Below are 22,401 nucleotides of genomic sequence, written 5' to 3'. Positions count from 1 at the left end.
TAACACCTGCAAAGGTTACACATCTTAGGCTGCCATCTTAACATTGGTCAAGGCCAATATGGTGTGGATGTTTTTTTAAGCGTCCATAGAGTGCAGAGCATAGCCATCTGGAAAATCGATGTAATAATTAACTCATTTATGGATTGAGTTATATCGAGAGGCTGGATAGATTGGGACTTTTTGCTCTGGAGTGTAGAAGGCTGAGGGGTGACCTATTTTATAGAGGTCTATAAAATAATGAGGGGCATAGATCAGCTAGATAGTCAACATTTTTCCCAAAGGTAGGGGAGTCTAAAACTAAAGGGCATTGGTTTAAGGTGAGAGGGGAGAGATACAAAAGGGTGCAGAGGGGCAAGTTTTCACACAGAGGGTGGTGAGTGTCTGCAACAAGTTGCCAGAGGTAGCAGTAGAGGTGGGTACAATTTTATCTTTTAAAAAGCATTTAGACACTTACATGGTCTAGAGGGACATGGGCCAAACACAGGCAATTGGGACTAGCTTAGTGGCTTTAAAAAAAGGGCAGCATGGACACATTGGGCCAAAGGGCCTGTTTTCATGTTGTAAACCTCTGTGATTCATTAGATTCTGAACCATAGAGGTAGGTGAGATCCTGGGTTCATTTTCCAGGGTAAGAGTTAATTGGTTTGGCAGATGGTTCACAACAGTTAAACACAGCGCATCTAGAGTTAGGCAAGGGAAAATGTCCAACTCCATACTATACAATGCACGCATAGGTGGACACTGGACGAGGATAATAACAGTCAAAAACCTCAACACCATGGAGCATGAAGCATCCCGTTTGATTGGCACTCCCTCCACCACCATCAAAATTCACTCCACCACTGATGCACAGTGGCAGCAGCAGGGTACCATTATAAGATTCGCTGCGGCAATTTACCAAGATTGTTTTGACAGCATCTCCAAAACCCACAGCCTCTGCCATTCAGAAAGACATGAGCAGCAAATGCATAGAAATACCACCATCTGCAAGTTCCCCTCCAAGCCAAACACCATGCTGACTTGGAACAATATCGCCATTGCTTCCCTGTTGCTGGGTCAAAATCCTGGAACTCCCTTACAGCACTGTGGGTGTGCCTACACCACCTAGACCACAGCACTTCAATAATGCAGCTCACCACTACCTTCACAAAGGCAATTCAGGCTGGGCATCAAAGGTTGGCTGAGCCAATAGTGCCTTCATCTCATGAAGGAATAAAATGAAAGGACAGGCTGGGATTCTCCCAAAGAAATTCTAAATTCCCAACGTGCGGGGAAGTGGGATTAACTCCTGCTGTTTTTTCAGCAGGATTTCCAGTCTGCCAACCCACTTTATTAAAGAAGCCATATGAGTAATGATTGCATGGGTGAGGTACCAGAGTGCAATCATCACCCATGAAATGAGTCAATGCTTTCAGGAGAAGAGGAGGGTGAAAGATAATTATTGCTATTTTCAAATCATTGCTGAAATATAAATACATTGCCTTTTCCCAACTCTCATCTTAACATAACCCTCCTAACTTCTCACTCGTTCTTGAAATACGAGATTGACCACACTTTCATATAATCATCCAGTAAATCAATGACACAGTGACAAGGCCAGAAGGACATTGTACATACCTTTCTTATTTTTCTCACTTTTGCAGCACCAATTTTTTAAAATTATTTCACACGTTTCCATCCATTCCATCGTTTGCATTTTATAACAATGCTCAACAATAGCACTGAAAAAGAGGTTGTTGGACTGTGTAGGACCTGATTTCTTTCTGAAAGATTATTGACACTGATGAATTCACAGGTGGAATATAATGGCAGGGAACCAAAGAAGACTGTGCTCGAGGATGCCAGTTTAGAGGAGGCTGTTTGGACCTTGAAACAAATTAGAGGGGCATGCTGTTTGGCCATCAGACACAAAGGAGAGGGTAAGTTCCACTACAGATGGAATAAATATGCCCTTAATTCAACAGTCAATAGAGATATTAGGCAAACTAAGCAACACGTGTTCCAATTATATTCAGGTATATCATCAGTGATTTCGGAAAAGATTAAATTGATGAATTTTTATTAAGAAAAGCTATAAGAGCGATCTCACAGCATCTGTGAGCCAACCTTGTTAAACCTGCTGAGATTTTCCAGCATTTTCTGCTTTTGTTTCAGATTCCAGCATCTGTAGTGTTTTACAGAGAGTGTCGCTAGGCCCTTTTTAAAAAAAAATCAGTCATAAAAGTTGCCAAATAATGCTTATTTTGTGTTGTTTTGATTTTTTAAATTTCAATTTGAATTTGGTATGATTATTAGGTTTGCTGGTTTGGTCAGTTATTGTAGATAGCAGTGTAAGACATAACAATAATGGGCGAGATTTCACAGCCTCGCTTGACCCAAGACCAGAAAATCCCACCCGAGGGTTGACGGACATTTCCATTGCCTGCCTCTTGCCCATTCCAATTTTGTGGTGGGTGTGGGACAGTAGAATTCCAGCAAATGGGTGAGATTGTCTGAGCCCTCACCCCACCAGCATTCTTCTCCGTGGTGAGAGGTGATGTGCCGTCCACAGGCAGTGGGATCCTCTGGCTGTCAGTGGGAAACCTGTGGCAGAGAATCCCACCGGTGAGAACCACTGGAGAATCCCGGCCAACATGCCTCCATATACCACCTCTAATATAATAAAAAAAACCGAGGCACTTCACAGGAGCAGTACAAAACAAGAAAAGTATTGAGCCACGTGAGGTAATATTAGGGCAGATGATAAAAGGTTTGGTCAAAGAGAGTGTGTGAAAGAAGGAAAAGGAGGTAGAGGGTGACAGATATAGGGAAGGAATTTCAGGATACAGGGCTGAGACAATTTGAAATGAGGATGGCAATTTTAAAATCAAGGCAGCCAATTAAATCGGTGAGCATAGAAATGATAGATTCTTTAAAATTCATTCTTACAGGATATGGGCAAGACTGGCTAGCTCTGCAATAATTGCCCTTGAGAAAGTGTTTGTGAGCTGCCTTCTTGAACAACCGTAGTCCATTGTGCTGTCAGGAGGGAATTCCAGGATTTTGACTCAGTGACAGTGAAGGAACAGCGCTATACTTTCAAGTCAGGCTAGTGGGTGGCTTGGAGGAGAACCTGCAGTACCTGAGGAGTGGTGAATGGGGCTGAACGTTGTGTAATCATCAGGAAACATCCCCACTTCTGACCTCATGGTGGAAGGATGATCATTTATGAAATGGCTAAGGATGGTCTGGGGCATGGCCCGGAGAAACTCCTGCAGTGATGTCCTGGGATTGAGATGACTGACATCCAACAACTACAACCATCTTCCTTTGCGCTAGGTATGACTCCAGCCAGTGGAAGTTTCATACCCTGATTCTCATTGATATTCATTTTGCCAGGGCTCCTTGACGCCACACTTGGTCAAATGCTGCCTTGATGCCAAGGGAACTCTCTCTCACCTCATCACATTCAGCTCTTTTGTCCAGGTTTGAAACAAGGTTGTAATGTGATCAGGAGGTGAATGGTCCTCGTGGAATCCAAATTGGATATCAGTGTGCATGTTATTGTTGAGTAAGTGTCACTTGATGTCAAGGACACCTTCCATCACTTTCCTGATGATTGAGAGTAGACTGATGGGATTTTGTAGCCAGCGTGGGCAGGATTTTATGGTCTCACTCTTCCCAGAACTGTAAAATCCCACCGGAGGTCAATGGGCCTTTCCATTATCCACCCCTCGCCTGCTTAGTTTCTCATGGCAGACGAGAGGGTAAAATTCCAGTCAATATACCTGGGCAATTTTCTATATTGACAGGTAGATCCCATTTCTGTGCCATATTGGCACAGCTTGGCCAGGGGCAAGAGTAGTTCTGAAGGATAAGTTGTCAGTACTATTGTCGGAATTTTGTCAGGGTCTGTACTCTTTACAATATCCAGAGCCTTCAGCTGTTCCGTGATATCACGTGGACAGTTCCGGCTGAAGATTTTTGAAGTTTATTTATTAGTGTCACAAGTAGGCTTACATAAAACTGCAATGAAGTTACTGTGAAAATCCCCTAGTTGCCACACTCCACTGCCTGTTTGGGTACACTGAGGGAGAATTTAGCATTGCCAATGCACCTAACCAACATTCTTTCAGACTGTGGGAGGAAACAAGAGCATCCAGAGGAAACACATGCAGACATGGGGAGAACGTGCAGACTCCATACAGACAGTGATCCAAGAATTCCAACAGTGCAGAGGAGGCCGGTCAGCCCGGGTGCCTGGAGCTGTGAGACATCAGTGCTAACAATTATGCCACCATGTTGCCCGTGGTTGCAAATGCACTTTTGCACTGATGTGCTGGGCTATTTGTGCAGCCTCCCCCTTCTCTTAGTTGTTTAATTGTCCGCCACCTTTCATGACTGGATGTGGCAAGACTGGAGACCTTAGATCTAATCCCTTAGTTGTAGTAGGATCACTTCATTCTAGCACATGGTGCTTTCAGAACTTGGTATGCAAATAATCCTGTATTGTAGCTTCACTAGGTTGACACCTCATTTCTAGGTATGCCTACTGCTGCCTGCGTACCCTACACCACTGTTCATGGAAGCAGGACTGATCCCCCAGCTTGGTCATAATGGTGGAGTGTCGGGATATGTTTTGCCCTGAGGCTATAGATTGTGGTCACAGATTACAATTCTACTGATGTTAATGACCCTCAGTGCTTCAGGAAGCCTAAGTTTGAGTTGCTAGATCTGTTTGAAATCTCTCCCTTTTGGCATGGTGGTAGCGCCACAGGATTACAATGGAGGGTACCCTCAATGTTAAGGCGAGCCTTTGTTTCCACTAGAACTGTGCAGTGGTATCTCCTACCAATGCCAGAGGATAGTTTTTTGACTCATTCCTGATTTATGTTGAAAAATTCCACCACTTGCCATGGTGGGATTCGAACACAGGTGCCCAGTGCATTGGTTCACAAAGGCAGCACACCATCACTTTCTCAGGGGCAAATTATGGATAGGCAACAAATGCTGGCATATTCATCCACATCCTGTGAACACATATGTTAAAATGAATCAATATTTTGTATTTGGAATGCCATGTGGCTGGCAAGGCTGCCGCCAGTCTTGGAGATAATATTTACAGCTTGGACTATTTTGTCAGCCTAAAGAGACCATGCAGAGGATAATGACAGAAGAGAATGTGGAAGAATAACTTAATGGCTGTGTTGGAAAATAGAAATTGCAGTAAATTGTGCTTTTTAACAGGATTAACTCACCCTGCATTACGTAGGTTTTAATCTGTATCATGGCAGCTTAAAAAGAAACTCTGGAGTATAGATAAATTAATAGGAAAGAAAATCACAAGTTTAAATTCTGCTGCTGTTAAAGACCTTCAGTGCCACTGGAAGCCCAAGTTTGAGCTGCTAGATTTGCTTGAAATCTATCCCTTTTGGCACGGTGGTACTGCCACACGACAAAATGGAGGGTATCCTCAACGTGATTTGATTGGTATTGTGTACTAGTCCCATGCGTTTCAAAAAGACTGTGATCTCCCCCAAATCAATTTCAAAGTTTTCTTTTAACCCCAGTCCTTAAAATGTTCCTTCCAAGATGTGGGGATGCCGGTGTTGGACTGGGCTGGGCACAATAAGAAGTCTCACCATACCAGGTTAAAGTCCAACAGGTTTATTTGGTATCATGGGCTTTTGGAGCGCTCATCCACCTGATGAAGTCACAGCGCTCTGAAAGCTCGTGATACCAAATAAATCTGTTGGACTTCTAACTGGTGTTGTGAGACTTCTTACTGTTCCTTCCAATGCCAGCCATATCAAACTGAATTTGCTCTCTGAATTTCCTAATTTTAGGGAATTAAAATGGGGAGAAATGGATGTTTTGACCATATAATAAAATAGTTATTGGAGCAAGTGAATGTTTCTTGAGTGAAAATCAATCATTTAAGCAAAATTTATGACCTGGGTAGTAAGCCCCGTTGCGTGTGCTAAGTTTGATAACTCATAGGATCTTATTTGCTCAATCATCAAATTATTTGCTGTAATAATGTATTTTTCTCCAAAGAAATGAGAAATATGATAGTGGATCAGGAATAAATAAAATTGAATCCTGTATGCCTTGGTACATTTTGAAGACTGTGTTGCTTAAATTTCATAACTTATTTGATCCGAAACATTTGTTTTTCCCACAATACAATCTGTTTGAACTATCATAATTAAATTTAATCCAAAATGTTAAACCTCTCATACTTTTATAGCTTTGGTTGAATGTCTGTGTCAAAGTTAAGCTGTGGTCTGAGAAAACATGATAACGCAAAGTGTTTGTTTAATTTTATCAGCCTATCAAACATTAGTGGAAAATATTGAGAAGAAGATTGCTACATCAGGTGATTCATTCTACATCCGAGTCAATGTTACATTTGATAAGGAAAATGGAGCTTTGGGAGGATTTACTATCCAATGCAATGAAATCCTGCATATCACTGATACCGTGCACAGAGGCATTAGTGAGTGGAAAGCATTCAGAGTGAATCCCAACACCATGGCTGACGTGGATGGTGGTACCATTCCAAATTACTATCGGTAAGTACATAACAGTGCTGGGAAGTCAGACTTTGTGATCTGAACCACAGTAAAAGTGTTTTATTTAGACCATTGCAGCACTTTCAGAAAAATAAATAAATGCTCATGAGCACTTTTATACATATCATTGCTATAAATTTTGGTGTCTTACAAGCTGGTTGCTGGGAGTTGGAATCATAGAATCCCTACAGTGTAGAAGGAGGCCATTCAGCTCATCAAGTCAGCACTGACAATAATCCCATCCAGGCCCTATCCCCATAATCCTACGCATTTACCTTGCTAATCCCCCAAGGACTTGTGGAACTTCTGTGGTAACTATACATCTAGTTTTTGCTTCCTTGAATGAAGAGATGTTGAGCCAAGGTCAGCAATCCATGCTGCCTCCCTGCTCTGTGTTCATTACAATGCAGCTGAGAAAATCTCAATGCACTCTATGCAGGAAAGTCAGGTCTGCATTCCTGCACTCTGTGACACAGTGCATTAAAAAAGTTAAAGCGTTGCCTGCATTTGGACAATTTAACATGTCTTTTGACCATTTCTGATTTGTGTTCCTGGTGAGTATGGTTCTGCGCATGGACAGCCAAAACACATTTCTCCTTGTATTTAATTTTATTTATCTTTTAACTTAGTAATTATTTTCCCTTTGTTGCTTGAACACCCTTAAGAGATGTTAATTTTGTAATCAGCTGCATGAAGGTACATCACTTGGATTGATCCTTATACTAATTCTTCCAATTCTCTTTATAAGTTTGGGACTTAGTTTGTGAAGAATGCTGAAGTGAATCCAGGTCTCATTATTCTGGAATGGTGCTTTCAGTCTGCTTTCGTTGGCTCACTGTTTCTGAATTTGCTGATGTGATTATGTCATATACCGCATGGCCCGGAGTCACTTAAAGCTTAAACTTGATGTAGCCTACAAGACATCCAAATATTTCCACACTCTAGCATCTAACTGCATTGGTCAGGTACCAAAGCTGCAAACAAATTAAATAAAGCTCAGTAAATCATTCAGTTGGCAAAACCAACATGTAGGTGAATTATACAGACTAGAAGGTTCCATTTTTAGTAATTACTCTGTGCTGAGTTAAGTATTTCTTCCAAGTAGCATCATTAGTAGCATTGCCATTGCCTCAGTATCTAGAATAAGGGAAAGTTAGGGCCTATGTAGTAATGTAATACAAATAGTCCCAAATGGAATGGAGTTAACATTAGAGAAGTAAACAGAGGTGCACCCTTGTGCACAACGTGGTGATTATTTAATAAAATGTACAAAAAGCATAATAAATAAACTAATTAATTAATTAATTAATTAATAATTATTATTTAAAACACATTATTAGGGATGGCAAGTTAGATGACGTGCCAAGGCTGCAGCTTTGGATAACAATAAGTGTTTGTGACTTGAGAAGGCACAGCTTAGAGTGATTGAGCTGGAGGCTGAGCTGCAAACACTGTAACACATCAGGAAGGTAGAGAGTAGTAAGAGCTTCTTTAAATATATAAAAAGGAAGAGAGAGGCCAAACTGAACATAGGCTCCTTAGAGAATGAGACTGTGGAAATAATATTGGGGAACCAGGAAATGGCAGAGGAGCTAAATAAATATTTTGTGTCAGTTTCACATAGGAAAATGCTACTAGCATTTCAAAAAATGCTAAATAATCAAGGGGCAAAGGACTGGGGGGAGGAATAAATACAATAACTATCACTAGAGGAAACATATGAGGCAAACTGATGGAGCTAAAGGTGTTTAAGTCCCCTGGAAGTGATGATTTGCATCCTAGGATATTAAAGGAAGTAGCAACAGAGCAAGTGGATGCACTGGTAATACTCTTCCAAGAACCCTAAAGTTATGGAACTATCCCAGAGGATTGGAATGTATCCCTTATTCAAAAAGGAAAGGAGACATAAAACAGATAATTATAGGCCAGTTAGCTTAACGCCTCTTTTGGGAAATTTAGAAATACATAATATAATCAATTGCAGGCATCATAGCTTCATGAAGGGGAAATCATGACTGACAAATTTATTAGACTTCTTTGAGGTGCTAAGGTGCAGGATAGATAAAGAGGAACCAGTAGATAAATATACTTGGATTTCCAAAAAGCATTTGCTAAGGTGCTGCACAAAAGGTAAGAGTCCATGGTGTTGGATGTAATATATTAATATGCAGAGAGGATTGGCCAACTAATAGAAGACACAGTTGGGATAAGAGGGGCATTTTCGGGGTGACAACCTGTAACTAGTGAAGTGCTACAGGGCTCAATGCTGGGGCCACAATTATTTACAATACATATTAATAAATTGGACAAGGAAAGGGAATGCCAATTTGTGGATAACACAAAAATAGATGGGAAGGCAAGTGATGAGGATGAACAGAGTCTACGGGAGGGTATAGATAAGTGAATGGGCAAAAACTTGACAGATTGAATATAATGTAGGAAAATGTGAAGTTATGTATTTTGGTAGGAAGAATAAAGAAGCTGAATATTATGTAATTGGAGAAAGACCGCAGAAAGCTGCAGCACAGATTGATTTGGGGGTCTTCATGCATAAATTACAAGAAGTTAGCTTGCAGGTTCAGCACGTAATAGGGAAGGCAAATTGAATGTTGGCCATTATTTCAAAGAGAATTGAATATAAAATTAGGGAAGTCTTGCTAAAACTATACAAGATTCCAGCTATACCACACCTAGAATACTGTGAACATTTTCTGTCCCTCTATCTAAGGAAAGGAAAATACTGGCACTAGAAGCAGCCCAGGGAAGGTTCACTAGGTTGATTCCAGGTCTGGAGGATTATTTTATGAGCAGAGGTTAAGTATGTTAGGCCTGTACTCATAGAAGAATGGGGAGGTGATGGCCTAGTGGTATTATCCTTTGACTGTTGATCCAGAAACCCTGGGGATCCAGTTTGAATCCACCACGGCAGATAGTGGAATTTGAATTCAATAAAAAAAATCTGGAATTAGGAATCTACTGATGATCGTGAAATTATTGTTGATTGTCAGAAAAACCCATTTGGTTCACTAAGGTCCTTTAGGGAAGAAAATCTGCTGTCCTTAACTGGTCTGGCCTAGATATGACTCTAGAGCCACAGCAATGTGGTTGACTCTTAAATGCCCTTGGGCAACTAGGGATGGGCAATAAATGCTGGCATGTCCCACTAATGAATATTAAAAAAAAGAATGAGAAGCAATCTTATTGAGACACGTAGGATTCTCAGGGGCTTGACAGGGTAGGTTGTTCCCTCTTGTGGGAGGGTCTAGGACCAGAAGGCATAATCACAGAGTCAGGGATCACCCATTTAAGACAGCAATATGGAGGAATTTCTTCTCTGAGGATAGTGAATCTGTGGAATTCTTTACTGCAGAAGGCTGTAGAGATAGGGTTGTTAAATATGTTCCAAGCTGAGATAGACAGACTTTCAATCTATAAGGGAATCAAAGGTAATGGGGATAAGACAGGAAAGTGAAGTTTAGGATTATCTCTTCAGATCCATCATGATCTAATTGAATGGCGGAGTAGACTCGATGGCCAATGGCCCACTTCTGATCCTATGTCTTATGATCTTATGGATATATTAATTTAGTTATTGAAGTCAATATGTTGTAGAAAACTAGGTTGACTTTACTTGGGCTACAAAAGTATAAAAAATGATGCTTCCCATCTTAAACTATCTTTCGTAGTATTGGGTACACTAATCCTATTGGGAATCACATGGACGGAAAAGTCCCAGGTTTAATCCATGATTTATACCGAGTTAGCTAATCAGGAGAGCTGCAATTGGCTTCAGCCAAGGAGGGGGAGACTTTCCAGGATTCCTAGTTCTGAAGAAACTTAGTTATCAATATTCTGTCAGCTAAAGATATCTTATTTCTGTTTAGGGCTCAACAGCTGTTGATTGGGATGATTCAGAACATGGCTCAACAGACTCCATCAATTAAAAAGGTAAATTGTTTAATACTAATATAAGATATTTTAAAAGGGCTCCCATTGATATAGTGCTGAAATGTTATCAACAAAGATAGCAAGGTGGATTAGAAACTCATGAATAATTTATACAACAAAATAACAATTCCCGTTCTACTGATGCAATTGGTGGGATATAATGTTCTTTACATGGAGACCCAGCTCCATTATAAAGAACAAAGAACAACAAAGTGTCTGCTTTATGGATTAGATGGTGCTACCTAGTTACAGTGCTGGATCTCTGCCGGGGCATTTCCATTGTTGTACTTCAAAGCATTACTTCACACAATGCATGTACACACTAATAATATTTTATGGGATTTCGTAAATAGTGGGTAAAACAGATGGACATTGGGAATGTGACACTGAATATACGTGGTTGAATCAAACCTACTCCTGAGCTAGGCATATTTTAAACTAACTGATGCATCTGTAATCATACTTCATCCAAACTCCAAACACTTGCATGACAAGTCAGGAATCTTTGTGTGAAACATATTTAAATTTTATGAACTAGCGTTGTGAACGTAGCCCAGTCAATAACATAAACTAGTCTCCCATCCACTGACTCCATCCACACTTCCCGCTTCCAGCATAATTAAGGACCCCAGGCACTCCGGACATATTCTCTCTTCTATCTTCTTCTGTCGGGAAAAAGATACGAAAGTCTGAGCTCATGTACCAACCTACTCGAGAACAGTTTCTTCCCTGCTGCCATCAGACCTTTGAATGGGCCTACCTTACATTAAGCTGACCTTTCTCTACACCATAGCTGTGACTGTAACAGTACAGTCTGCACTCTTCTCCTTTCCTTCTCCCCCATGTACTCTATGAATCATATGCTTTGTCTGTATAGCGCACAAGAAACAATACCTTTTACCATATCCCAGTACACATGAAGATAATAAATCAAACTGAACTAGGAAAATGATGTTGCACTTCACTACTGTAGCCGGAGACTAGAAGCTGAGGTTGAAAGAGATTGTGGTAATGGCTGGGGAGCAGTGTTTGTCTTGTGTCTCTTGGTGGCATATGTGTTCCACCCATGTATGTGTACATAACATTGTGTGGTAACATTGTGTAATGTAAGGAAGGCATAAGGCTCTTAATAGATACCTTCCAGGATTAACTGTTTGCTCTAAGTAACTTCAGCCTTTCAAAGTAAATTTATCACAGGAACCTTTTAACTCATTGAAAATGCAAATAAATTGCTTACTTCTTTCAGTTCAGTCCGCTGTTTCCTAATACTCTCTGTTTTGCTTGTTTTTCCAGCGAGATCGGAAAACATCTTCTTCACGTCAAAGTAAACTCGTGAGAATAGTCAGCACTGATAAAAGTCAGAGAAATCCATTATGGTTATCATTTGACTGTGGTACCATCAATCCTGACAAAGAACAAGGTGAGAGTCACAGACTGAAGTAGATCTCTTATAATAACTGTTGTGATCATCTAATTCATAAGGGCCCTAAGTGACCATCATTCAAATACTGATTTTACCATGCGGTCAAAGTCTTCTAATATATGGATGGCAAAACTGAAATTTGAGCACAAGATTGTCAATTCTTTTTAAAATCTCTAGCCTTTTGCACTAGAATCCAGCCAACCATAAACATACTTCCTCCTCTATGGTTGTAATTCATTCTGTAAACTAAGTGATGTTCAGGAACCAGTGGTATTGTCATGGCATTTTGGGTTAATCAGATATTAGTTGATACTGCCTCATATTATTAGTGCTGGCTGTGTACCAGATTTGGCACTCAATATCACCCTTAGCTTTATTATTTCTCTTTTGTATTTGAATCCAAAAATTACAATTATTGTTTCTAATTCTAACATTTTAACATGATTTATTCTAGATGACCAGCCTCCTGGTAATTGTTTCACTTTAATGCCCTATTCGCTGGTCAGGCCCTGCCACCCACCCTCTCTGCGACCAGTGATCATTGCGCCCACTCGAATTGGAAAAGTTGTGCTTGAGAAGCTGAAAGACTTAGCGGAGTATGAAAAGTGTGCTTCTGGTAAGGTATCTTCAGAGTCACAAATAAATGGGAGAAAACTTTATTTATTTAATATTTCAACAAATAATTCTTTAAGATGGGCATTCACCTACAGGCTTTGTTTTAATTTCCATCAATGCTGGAAATTAATCGAGAAGATTTTAGACTTGATATGGGCTATACTCATCTCAGCATGCATGGACCAAACAATAGAACATAGAACATAGAACATTACAGCGCAGAACAGGCCCTTCGGCCCACGATGTTGCGCCGACCAGTTACAAAACAATGACCCACTAACCTAAACCAATCCCTTCTCGTCCATAAACCTATCCACGGATCTCTTAAACGCCCCCAAACTAGGCGCATTTACAACTGCAGCAGGCAGGGCATTCCAATCCCTCACCACCCTCTGGGTAAAGAACCTACCCCTGACATCCGTCCTATAACTACCACCCCTTAATTTAAAGCCATGCCCCCTCGTGCTAGATTTCTCCATCAGAGGAAAAAGGCTATCACTATCCACCCTATCTAAACCTCTAATCATCTTATATGTTTCAATAAGATCCCCTCTTAGCCGCCTTCTTTCCAGCGAAAACAACCCCAAATCCCTCAGCCTCTCCTCATAGGACCTCCCCTCCATACCAGGCAACATCCTGGTAAACCTCCTCTGCACCCTCTCCAAAGCCTCCACATCCTTCCTATAATGTGGGGACCAGAACTGCACACAGTACTCCAAGTGCGGCCACACCAGAGTTGTGTACAGTTGCAACATGACGCTGCGACTCCTAAATTCAATCCCCCTACCAATAGACGCCAAGACACCGTATGCCTTCTTAACAACCTTATCTACTTGACTCCCAACTTTCAGGGATCTATGTACACACACACCTAGATCCCTCTGCTCATCCACACTATTCAAAGTCCTCCCGTTAGCCCTATACTCGACACATCTGTTATTCCTACCAAAGTGAATTACCTCACACTTCTCCGCATTAAACTCCATCCGCCACCTCTCGGCCCAGCTCTACAACCTGTCTAAGTCTTCCTGCAAACTATGACACCCTTCATCACAATCTACCACACCTCCGACTTTGGTGTCATCAGCAAACTTACTAATCCACCCAACTATACCCTCATCCAGATCATTAATAAAAATTACAAACAGCAGTGGCCCCAAAACAGATCCCTGAGGCACACCACTCAAAACCGAACTCCATGATGAATATTTACCATCAACCACAATAGATGCAAAAGTGTTTTGTTCCACTGGCACGTCACATCTTGACAAGCATAGAATTTTACAGTAAATCTAAATGTGTATTTATGAAGTACCCAACCTGAAAGAAACTCCATACTATGTCCACAGATCCCAAGATGGCATCGAACATATTTAAATGTTTGATTTATGAAATATAGATTCATATCGTATTTAGTTTATAAATTTCATCAATTTGACCTTAAGATGAAGGAGCAGAAATAGGCCATTCAGCCCATCAAGTCTGCTCGGCCTGTATCGAGTCTGTTCTGCCTGTATTGAGTCTGTATTTCTCATTAGAGCTTTTTTTTTAGAATGCTTGAATAATGCAGAATATGCCGAGAAAGATGGAAAAGGGGATATTTTGGGCGTGAAAGAAGTACAGAACTCACTTCGCTCTTGTTACACACGGACGGCAGTAGAGGCTGTAGTTGCTAAGGTAATATCAGTGCTTTCAAGCCTGCTGTTCTGACTAATTTGGATTTTGGTTTCCTTTCACCAGTCTTTAGTTTATATTTCTTGCTCTCCCACTGTTGCCCAACCCATTATCTAATCTTTATCTGTGGTTCCTTTTCATCTAATTCATAATCAATAGGTAGGGAAAGGAAAAGTGCTTCTATGATGTATACCTGGCCACTGCCATTTTTTACAGTTCCTCTTGCCCTCATGTTTCCCATTGCTCTTGTGTTTTTCATCTAGTGAGTTGGTCAAATAATTAGCAAACTTTACTAAATTATGGAATAAAAACAGAAGTGTCACAAGAAATGTGATTGAGCTTGGTCAGCTTCCAAATCAGGTCAATTCTCTTCCACAAAAAGTAACAAGTTTGTTTAGTATAATAACACCCACCGTTTATTGGTATATTTGTGTGTTTTATCTATCCCTTTTTAAGAACGCAAGAAATCATGAGGGAAGTTACTCTTATTCATCACATCAAGCCTCCAGCTTCTATAGATGATATGCACACCACTGAGCATGAACTCCACCCCATCCATTTAATCTTCCGTCAAAAAAATACATCTTAATCTGTTTATTTCTATTTAACATCAAGCCAGCAGCCCAGAAGGTGAAAAGGCAAAGGAGGGTTTAGTCGATAATTAGGAATAGAAACACCAATCTAGAACATAAGAACATAAGAAATAGGAGCAGGAGTAGGCCATCTAGCCCCTCGAGCCTGCCCCGCCATTCAATCTGATGTTTACTTCTTCACCTAGTGAAGCAATTAAAGAATTCCACTGCTGAGATGAGCTAACTCTAAAATAACCAGCAGTTTTAATATAAATTAGGAGTAAGCATGTTCCACATAATCCCATTGGTAGTTTTCCAGTGTACTAAAACTTGATTGAATGACTAAACTGAAATCAAAATGCTTTGGTTTCTGTGATGTTTTGTTACAGAATGTCCACTGCCTATTGGAACTTGGTCTGGATTGTGTGAAGCGGTTACATAAGGTGGAGATCTATCCAATTGTCATTGTCATCCGTCTCTGTGAGAAAAACATGAAGAAAATTAAGTAAGTCAACCTGTATTGCATGGATTACTGAAATAACTGAGTTCATCGTTTACTCCTGGTATATATTTTGTTTGCTGTTTATAATTATGGTAATTTCTAAACCTATTAGTCTTCCAGGTGCTAGATTGCAAAGATGTTTGCATAGTTAGATTCAGTTTTCTCTCAAGTACTTTCTCAAAGCCGCAGACTGACCAAGTTGGCCTTGATGCTGTTGGTGGCATGTAACAAGAGCAGAACAGGTGATTTCAGCCTAGTCTTATAATTGCAAAGTTGGTTATCCTCTGACAAGCAAGTAGTCAAGTTGGCTGGGAAAGGTAGCAGCTCCAGTAACCTGACTTTACAACAACAGGGCACACAAGTTTGTTCATATGCTGTTATTCTAATGAGATCAAACTAATTTGGGAACTGCCCTATATTTTAAAGTAATGATTTCTACAGCAATAATTGTTTCAATAAGCAGTTGTTCACATGTATGGCAGCATTAAGAAATTCCATATATTGTCAACTAAACTGTACACAATTCTGATGTATGCAAATTTACATTGTAGGAAAGTTTTCATCATCATCCCATTAATTTACATTTGGCTCCATGCAAAATAGGGCATTTGGATGCAGCCTGTGTCTGCAGAAGCAGTAAGGCGCTTTCTCATTCATGTTTGATTAATTCAGATATCAGGAGAGCAGTATGAGTGCACAGGTTCCCTGTTTTTGCATAGCTAAGGTTTCCTTTTTGCCAAGGGGAAGGTAGATCTACATTTTTGCTGCCAGTTTACAAAGGCCAGTGTTGACAGTGTTAATGGGAGAAAATTACTCTCCTGCAACATGAATTGGTCAAGTGCTAATATAAAAATGCCTCTATGCACACTCACCAAACATTTTCATAAGTAATCGAATTTCGCCTTTAAAATTTCATTCATCAGCAATGTACCAAAAGGGACAGAAAAATTTAGAACACTGGAGGTGAAAATACTTTTCTATTTCAGTTAGCAAGTTATTCAATATACAGATGCATCAAAGCACCCTTGACACTAACAAAACTTTGCTGAGATGCATTTTTATATTACTGTTTAGATCATTTTAAAAAATCACTAAGGCACGAGAGCCTCTTAATGCAAATCTCCCCAATTTGCTTTATGAATTATCTCTCTGTAATTTTGTCACAAATTGTACCAGCATCATAATATACTAAATTAAATGTTGATGGCAGTTGTATACTTTTATGGATTAATTACTTCCTTTAACCGTCATCATCTGTGTCTCCACCATTATTTGTGGCTGCACGAATACAAAGTATGAAAATAGTAGCGTGTGAGCAAGTGTCATTTCCTTTGTCTATGTGCGCAACAGAGACTGCGATTTTGTGCATGCTGATTTTTTTTGAAATGGCACTGGGAGCAAATTTGTGGATAGAACAGATCATCTTTTATTCTTGTTTAGTTGCAACTTTTCCTCTTGCATGCCTGTTGCTAAGCCCCTAAAGTTCCTATTCATCACCTACTTTAAATAATTTAGCAGGGTTACTGTAATAACAAGAGCAAAATTTGTATAAGCAACCTTATTTACATAAGCACAGTTTGTATGCAAGTCATTTGATTTTGGCAACTTGATATTGTATGAAAAATGTTTTGGCTGGCTCTGCAGCCTGGAATCATGTCCAGTTGAGAAAGAAGCACCTGTCAGAATCTTCAATAATATTGTAATACCATGGTGTTCAATTAGTGTGATATTTAATAAATATGCTCTAAATTATTGAAACTAGCTATAATGTTAGTTGACCGAATTCATCGATGATGAAGGGAGAATATCTTGGCCAAAAAGATGGTTTTGGGATGGATTTTAAATTCCAGGACATTATAGAAAGCACACTTGCGGCCAGTTTACATTCCTACCCGACTGAGAGCATTACAATGTTGTTACAGCTTCAAAGCATGACTTACGTTTTAGTGTCATGCCTACTAGAACATCATTTCATGAAATAACAATAAGGGAAACAGCTTATCATAAATGACAGCTTAAACAAGTTTAATTGAACTAGATTTTTACAGGGTATTTTTTGTGGATCGGATAAACCTCAGTAATGTCCAGATTGTCAGTTGGACATCAAGTGCCATTATAAGAACATAAGAAATAGGAGCAGGAGTAGGCCATCTAGCCCTTCGAGCCTGCCCCGCCATTCAATAAGATCATGGCTGATCTGTCGTGGCTCAGTTCCACTTTCCCGCCCTCTCCCCATAACCCTTAATCCCCTCTTTTATCAAGAACCCATCAACCCGCTTCTTAAAAATATTTAGCGAGGCAGCCTCCACCACTTCAACGGGCAGAGAATTCCAGAGATTCACCACCCTTTGAGTGAAGAAGTTCCTCCTCAACTCCGTTCTAAACCGCCTCCCCTTTATCTTGAGGCTGTGCCCCCTAGTCCTACTGTCTTTTTTGAGCGGGAAGAGTCTCTCCACCTCTATCCTATCCATCCCATTCATCATCTTATACGTCTCAATGAGATCTCCCCTCATTCTTCTAAACTCTACACTGGAACAGGTTGATTAGGGGAACAGCTAATTCTGGTGTGCAAATCTTCAACGCTACAGTCAAGATGTTGTGAGCGCCCATTGGTTCTATTGTATCCAGTTCACTCAGCCACTTCTTACTGTTACATGATGTGAACTGACCCGTTTGGACATTGACACCTAAGATGGTCAGGACATTGGCAAGTGACTGAGTCAGTTCATTCCATTCCATAAGGTCCAACTTGTCCAAATTTAGCTGCCCATATCCTCCCCTGTACTAAATTCCATTCATCCAAAACATCTGTCCTTGCTAATCTATATTGGCAGCATTTCTCTCTTCATCATTATAAATCCACTTAACACGCATCCCAATCTGTGACCCATGGCTTGGCATTCATCTACTTCCATTGTGACTTGTCTTGGGATTCTCTTTACGTTAAAGGCACTAAATTAATACATAATTACCCTCCAAATCGGTCTCCTGATCAGTACTAGTATTATACAATAGATACTGTCCCTTTACTTATGTCATCCTATTCTTTGAACGATGTGAACACAAGATTCCACTGAGCAATTCTTTAACTGGAATTAACAACGTTATTTTCTCAGCAAGAAAATACATTTTGGTGGTGTAACTGAAGTTTTGGGTTTTAATTCACTTTCTTCTTTTTCAGGATCCTGTACTTTTGGGGCATAAGATACATTAATGTATTCTTGATTTGTTTAGAAAAATCTTGCAGAAATATGGAGTGACTGAGGATTTGCTATTGGAGTGTTCTCGAAGGGAGGAGGCTTGCTTGGACACACTGCCATGCCTGTACAACAGTATAGCTGATGGCTGGAGTGACCTTGAATCACTCGTCAACTTAGTAAAAGCAGCAATAAAGGAAGAGCAAAAGAAAATTGTCTGGATTGAACAAGCACCGCTCTAGTGTACTTGTCTATGGATTGCGTGCAAGAAAAACTGAAGAGTTTAATCAGTGGGTGAACTTTTCCCTCACACTTAAGACATGGGCTGAGCGGAAAAGGAAATTCCCATTGATATGTTTTCAAACACAGGATTTTGTTAATTTTTCACGCAGACCTCTGGAAATTCAGTTTATGTTTTTATTATATGTGTAAGTCAACAGTCTATTATATATTTTAAGATGTGTTTCCCCTGCATGCCCCTCCCCCATTCTCCCTCCCCCACTAATTGGCATGATTGTAGCTTGGAAAAAGAGAGAAATAGGAAAGGGGAATACTCTTATTGGGTGTTGAACAAAAATAAAACTTCCCACTTCTGCACTTGTGGCATTGTGATTAGCTGGACGCTGAATTTCCTTTAAGCTCTTCAAACATAAGCTGTCTTCAACTAATTCAGTATTGTAAAAACAAGTAAATCATATGGTAGGGATAGTTTCCATGAATTTCAATGGCAATGATTAAAATTGTGGAAATATATTTTTGCAAAAAGGTTGCATAGGATCTTTTAATTACACTTACCAGATGGACTGCAGTAAATCAAGAAATCTGCTCACCACCAGCTTTTCAAGGGCATTAGGGATGGGCAACAAATGTTGTCATTGTCAGGGAGGCCCACAGTCCTTGATGGAATTAAAATTCTTGGATATTGCTACTTTTTTTTCTACTTTGTAAGTTACTTTGAAATATCTTTCTGAGTTTAAGAAAGGTTGTAGGATTGTTACAGACAGGATGAGAGAGAATGGAAAATATTGTTCCCTTCCCTTATTGTCCATAATCAGTGCGCTTTTGAAAGGGAAGATGTGAATGTTTCTTAACCCCTGAGCGTACGATCAATTTGAATAAGCATGCTTTCTGTGAGCCTAAGTAAAGAGGATTATTTATTTATTTTATTTATTCACCCTGAAAATCTTATACAATGATGAACTTTTACAGTTTGGAACTCAGAGACAGGGAGTCCATGGATTTTGAGGTTTGGAAAAATCCACAAACAACAGGAGGTGTGAATTCCAGAAAAGGCTTTGTCTTGACATATCCATTCAAGGCAGGCACTCAATCCTTGGCCGTTTAATTAGGAACTTTATGGAAGCTTGGCATCATTCTGAGACTGTACAGAAATTGCAGCCATCATCTGACCCTCAGCAGCCACCACTGCAGCCCTATAATGTCCATTTTTTTAAAAAAGGCAGCTTCAGAAAACTCTGTACTGAACATAGTCCACATTTAAAATCATGAATATCACATGTTTTATGAGATGACAAAATGGAAGTTGTAAATGTGATACAGTGACTATGATAAACACATTGACACCTGTCAGTGCTTGCATGTTTACCTAGTACCATTAAGGTTAATCTTATAATTACCTAGTACCAGTAAGGTTATCTTATAATTTTTGCTAGCAAAACACGTAAGAGGCACCTGAGTGTTTGGGTTTATGATGTAACTTATTGCCAGATACTGCCATCTGTTGTTTCATTACTAATTGGAACTTTTGTACTTATATGTATACAATATATATATTTAAACTATTTGCTTTTTTAAAAAAATGCCGTGTGCTTGCATGGGCTGCAAATCCTGCACAAGCCCATTTTCTTTGTATGAAACAGCTATTAAATGACTAAAATATTTAAGATGTTTTGAGTGTGGTACCTGGGATGTCGGATTTGCTTGAATCAAGAAAATATTATGGGCATTGATAGAACTTGTGAACTGTAATCTAAGCTGCAGCATTACAAATTACTGCCTGGTTCCTTCCAGCAGAACAAGTATTTAATGCCTTTAATGCGTGGGTTAGGTTGATTGGCTATGCTAAATTGCTCCTTTGTCAGGGGGATTAGTAGGGTAAATATGAGAGGTTATGGGGATAGGGCTTGGGTTGGATTGTGGTAGGTGCAGGCTCTGGGCTGAATGGCTCCCTTCTGCATTGTAAGGATTTGACGGAATCTATGAAATTGTTCAGATCTACCAACTGAATAGTGTGTGTTTCTAAAAGCAGTCTAAATATTTTTGTACCTGAGAGATGCGTTATCCAACTTCTATCAACAGAGCAATTCTGCAGAGTGCAGAAAAGGTTTACCAGGATGTTGCCTGATATGGAGGGTCTTACCTATGAGGTGAGATTGAATAAAGTAGGGTTGTTCTCCCTGGAAAGACAGAGGTTGAGGGGTGACCTAATGGAAGTTTATAAAATTATGAAGGGCATAGATAGGGTGAACAGTTGGAAGCATTTTCCCAGGTCGGAAATGGCAAACACAAGGGGTGACAGGGTAAAGGATGGGGGAGCGAGGTTCAATACAGATATGCAGGGGACATATTTTACAGAGAGTGGTGGGGGCCTGGAATACACTACCAGGCAAGGTAGTTGAGGCAGACACGCTAGGATCATTTAAGACTTATCCAGATAGTCACATGAACAGACTGGGGATAGAGGGATACAAACGGATGGTCTAGTTAGGAAGACATGATCAGTGCAGGCTTGGAGGGCTGAAGGGCCTGTTCCTGTGCTGTATTGTTTTTTGTTCTTTGTCCTTTAAACAAACTGATTTGATCCTTTAAATACAATGTTGTCTTAGTTCAATCAAGCTATAATTGCTGAACCAAATCACTTACTGTCAGCAATCAGTGAGTTTCCATTTATGTCTTTCTTTACATAGAAACAGATAGCTGAAAAATATATATATAAACGGTGAGCTTGGTATTATGCATTAAAAAATGTTTGCAAGTGGATACAGAGTGAACCCCAAATGACAACTGGCTGGCAAATAGGAGCAAAATTGTGCGTGGAAGAGTTCTGCTGCTAGGGATCAAGAGGATGATTCCAGGCACACAGCTAAATTGTGGCAGTTTCACACAGGACAGGGGCACCTTAAACCTCCTTTGTCAGGTAAGATTGGTATTTCCCCTCCTCCCCCTCCTCCTCCTCCTGGGATACACCAAGAAGTTCCACAAAATAACTTTTCTTTTCAGGCCTCTTCTTGTTCCCATTTTCTCTTCCCAATGTGTTGGCCTGGCTGTGAAGTCCCAGTGGGTTCCCTGATCAGACATCTTTTTAATATTGCAGTCAAGTTGCGATTACACCATTAATGCCTGATCAGTATCTTTATTTTTAAAATTAATCTGTTCATTGCTGCCTGCTTAAGAGAACAGGTTATAATTGGAACCTCTGAGCAGCAAGTGGGATCTTGATAATAAAGTCTTGTGAGCAATTGTCCCATTTCCACCAGGTAAACTGGATTTAAAAATCCCTCTTTATGGTACCCCCTGTACTAGCACATTTGTCAGACCCCACCCCCACCCCCTTCCTTTAACAATGTTGAAACTCCACCTCCAGCTGAACTAGTTCCCAATTTGAGCAACTTCTCTTTAACTCCACTCACTTCCTCCGATAAAAAATGCCCCATGAAGAACCCAGCTCTGCCTATCTCTTTGTAAGGATATGCTGAACAGTCTGACTCATGCTTCTCTCTGACCTCCTCTTCTTTTATAATTATGACTGTGTTAGTGCTGCTTCCTGCTTTTGCTGTTATCACACATATTGCACTGCTTAGTTTCCTCCTCACTTTTATGGTGGGCCGTTCTGGCTTTTTTTCCCCCTGAATCTCTCTGTTTCCTCCCTGTCTCCCATTAGGTTTTCCATAGCTAC

At 40.1% G+C, this 22,401-nt stretch overlaps 1 protein-coding gene across 6 annotated transcripts in view; it reads left to right on the top strand.

The window, feature by feature from the left end:
• The window catches only part of card14 (caspase recruitment domain family, member 14), a 113,260-nt gene extending 92,871 nt beyond the window's left edge, over positions 1–20,389 (top strand). For all 6 annotated transcript variants that reach the window (XM_080209580.1, XM_080209575.1, XM_080209581.1 and 3 more), the window contains 8 exons: positions 1,796–1,919; positions 6,311–6,554; positions 10,439–10,502; positions 11,796–11,922; positions 12,380–12,541; positions 14,093–14,217; positions 15,176–15,291; positions 18,523–20,389. In XM_080209580.1, coding sequence (XP_080065706.1) covers positions 1,796–1,919; positions 6,311–6,554; positions 10,439–10,502; positions 11,796–11,922; positions 12,380–12,541; positions 14,093–14,217; positions 15,176–15,291; positions 18,523–18,727 — 1,167 coding nt within the window. In that variant the 3' untranslated portion in view covers positions 18,728–20,389. The remainder of the gene's footprint in view (positions 1–1,795; positions 1,920–6,310; positions 6,555–10,438; positions 10,503–11,795; positions 11,923–12,379; positions 12,542–14,092; positions 14,218–15,175; positions 15,292–18,522) is intronic.
• The last annotated feature ends 2,012 nt before the right edge of the window (positions 20,390–22,401 follow it).

This window comes from Carcharhinus amblyrhynchos, chromosome 21, assembly GCF_965287045.1.
Source record: "Carcharhinus amblyrhynchos chromosome 21, sCarAmb.v2.hapA, whole genome shotgun sequence".
Lineage (NCBI taxonomy): Eukaryota > Metazoa > Chordata > Chondrichthyes > Carcharhiniformes > Carcharhinidae > Carcharhinus > Carcharhinus amblyrhynchos.
Note: the sequence above shows the minus strand (reverse complement) of the source record. Positions and strands in the feature narration are given on the sequence as shown.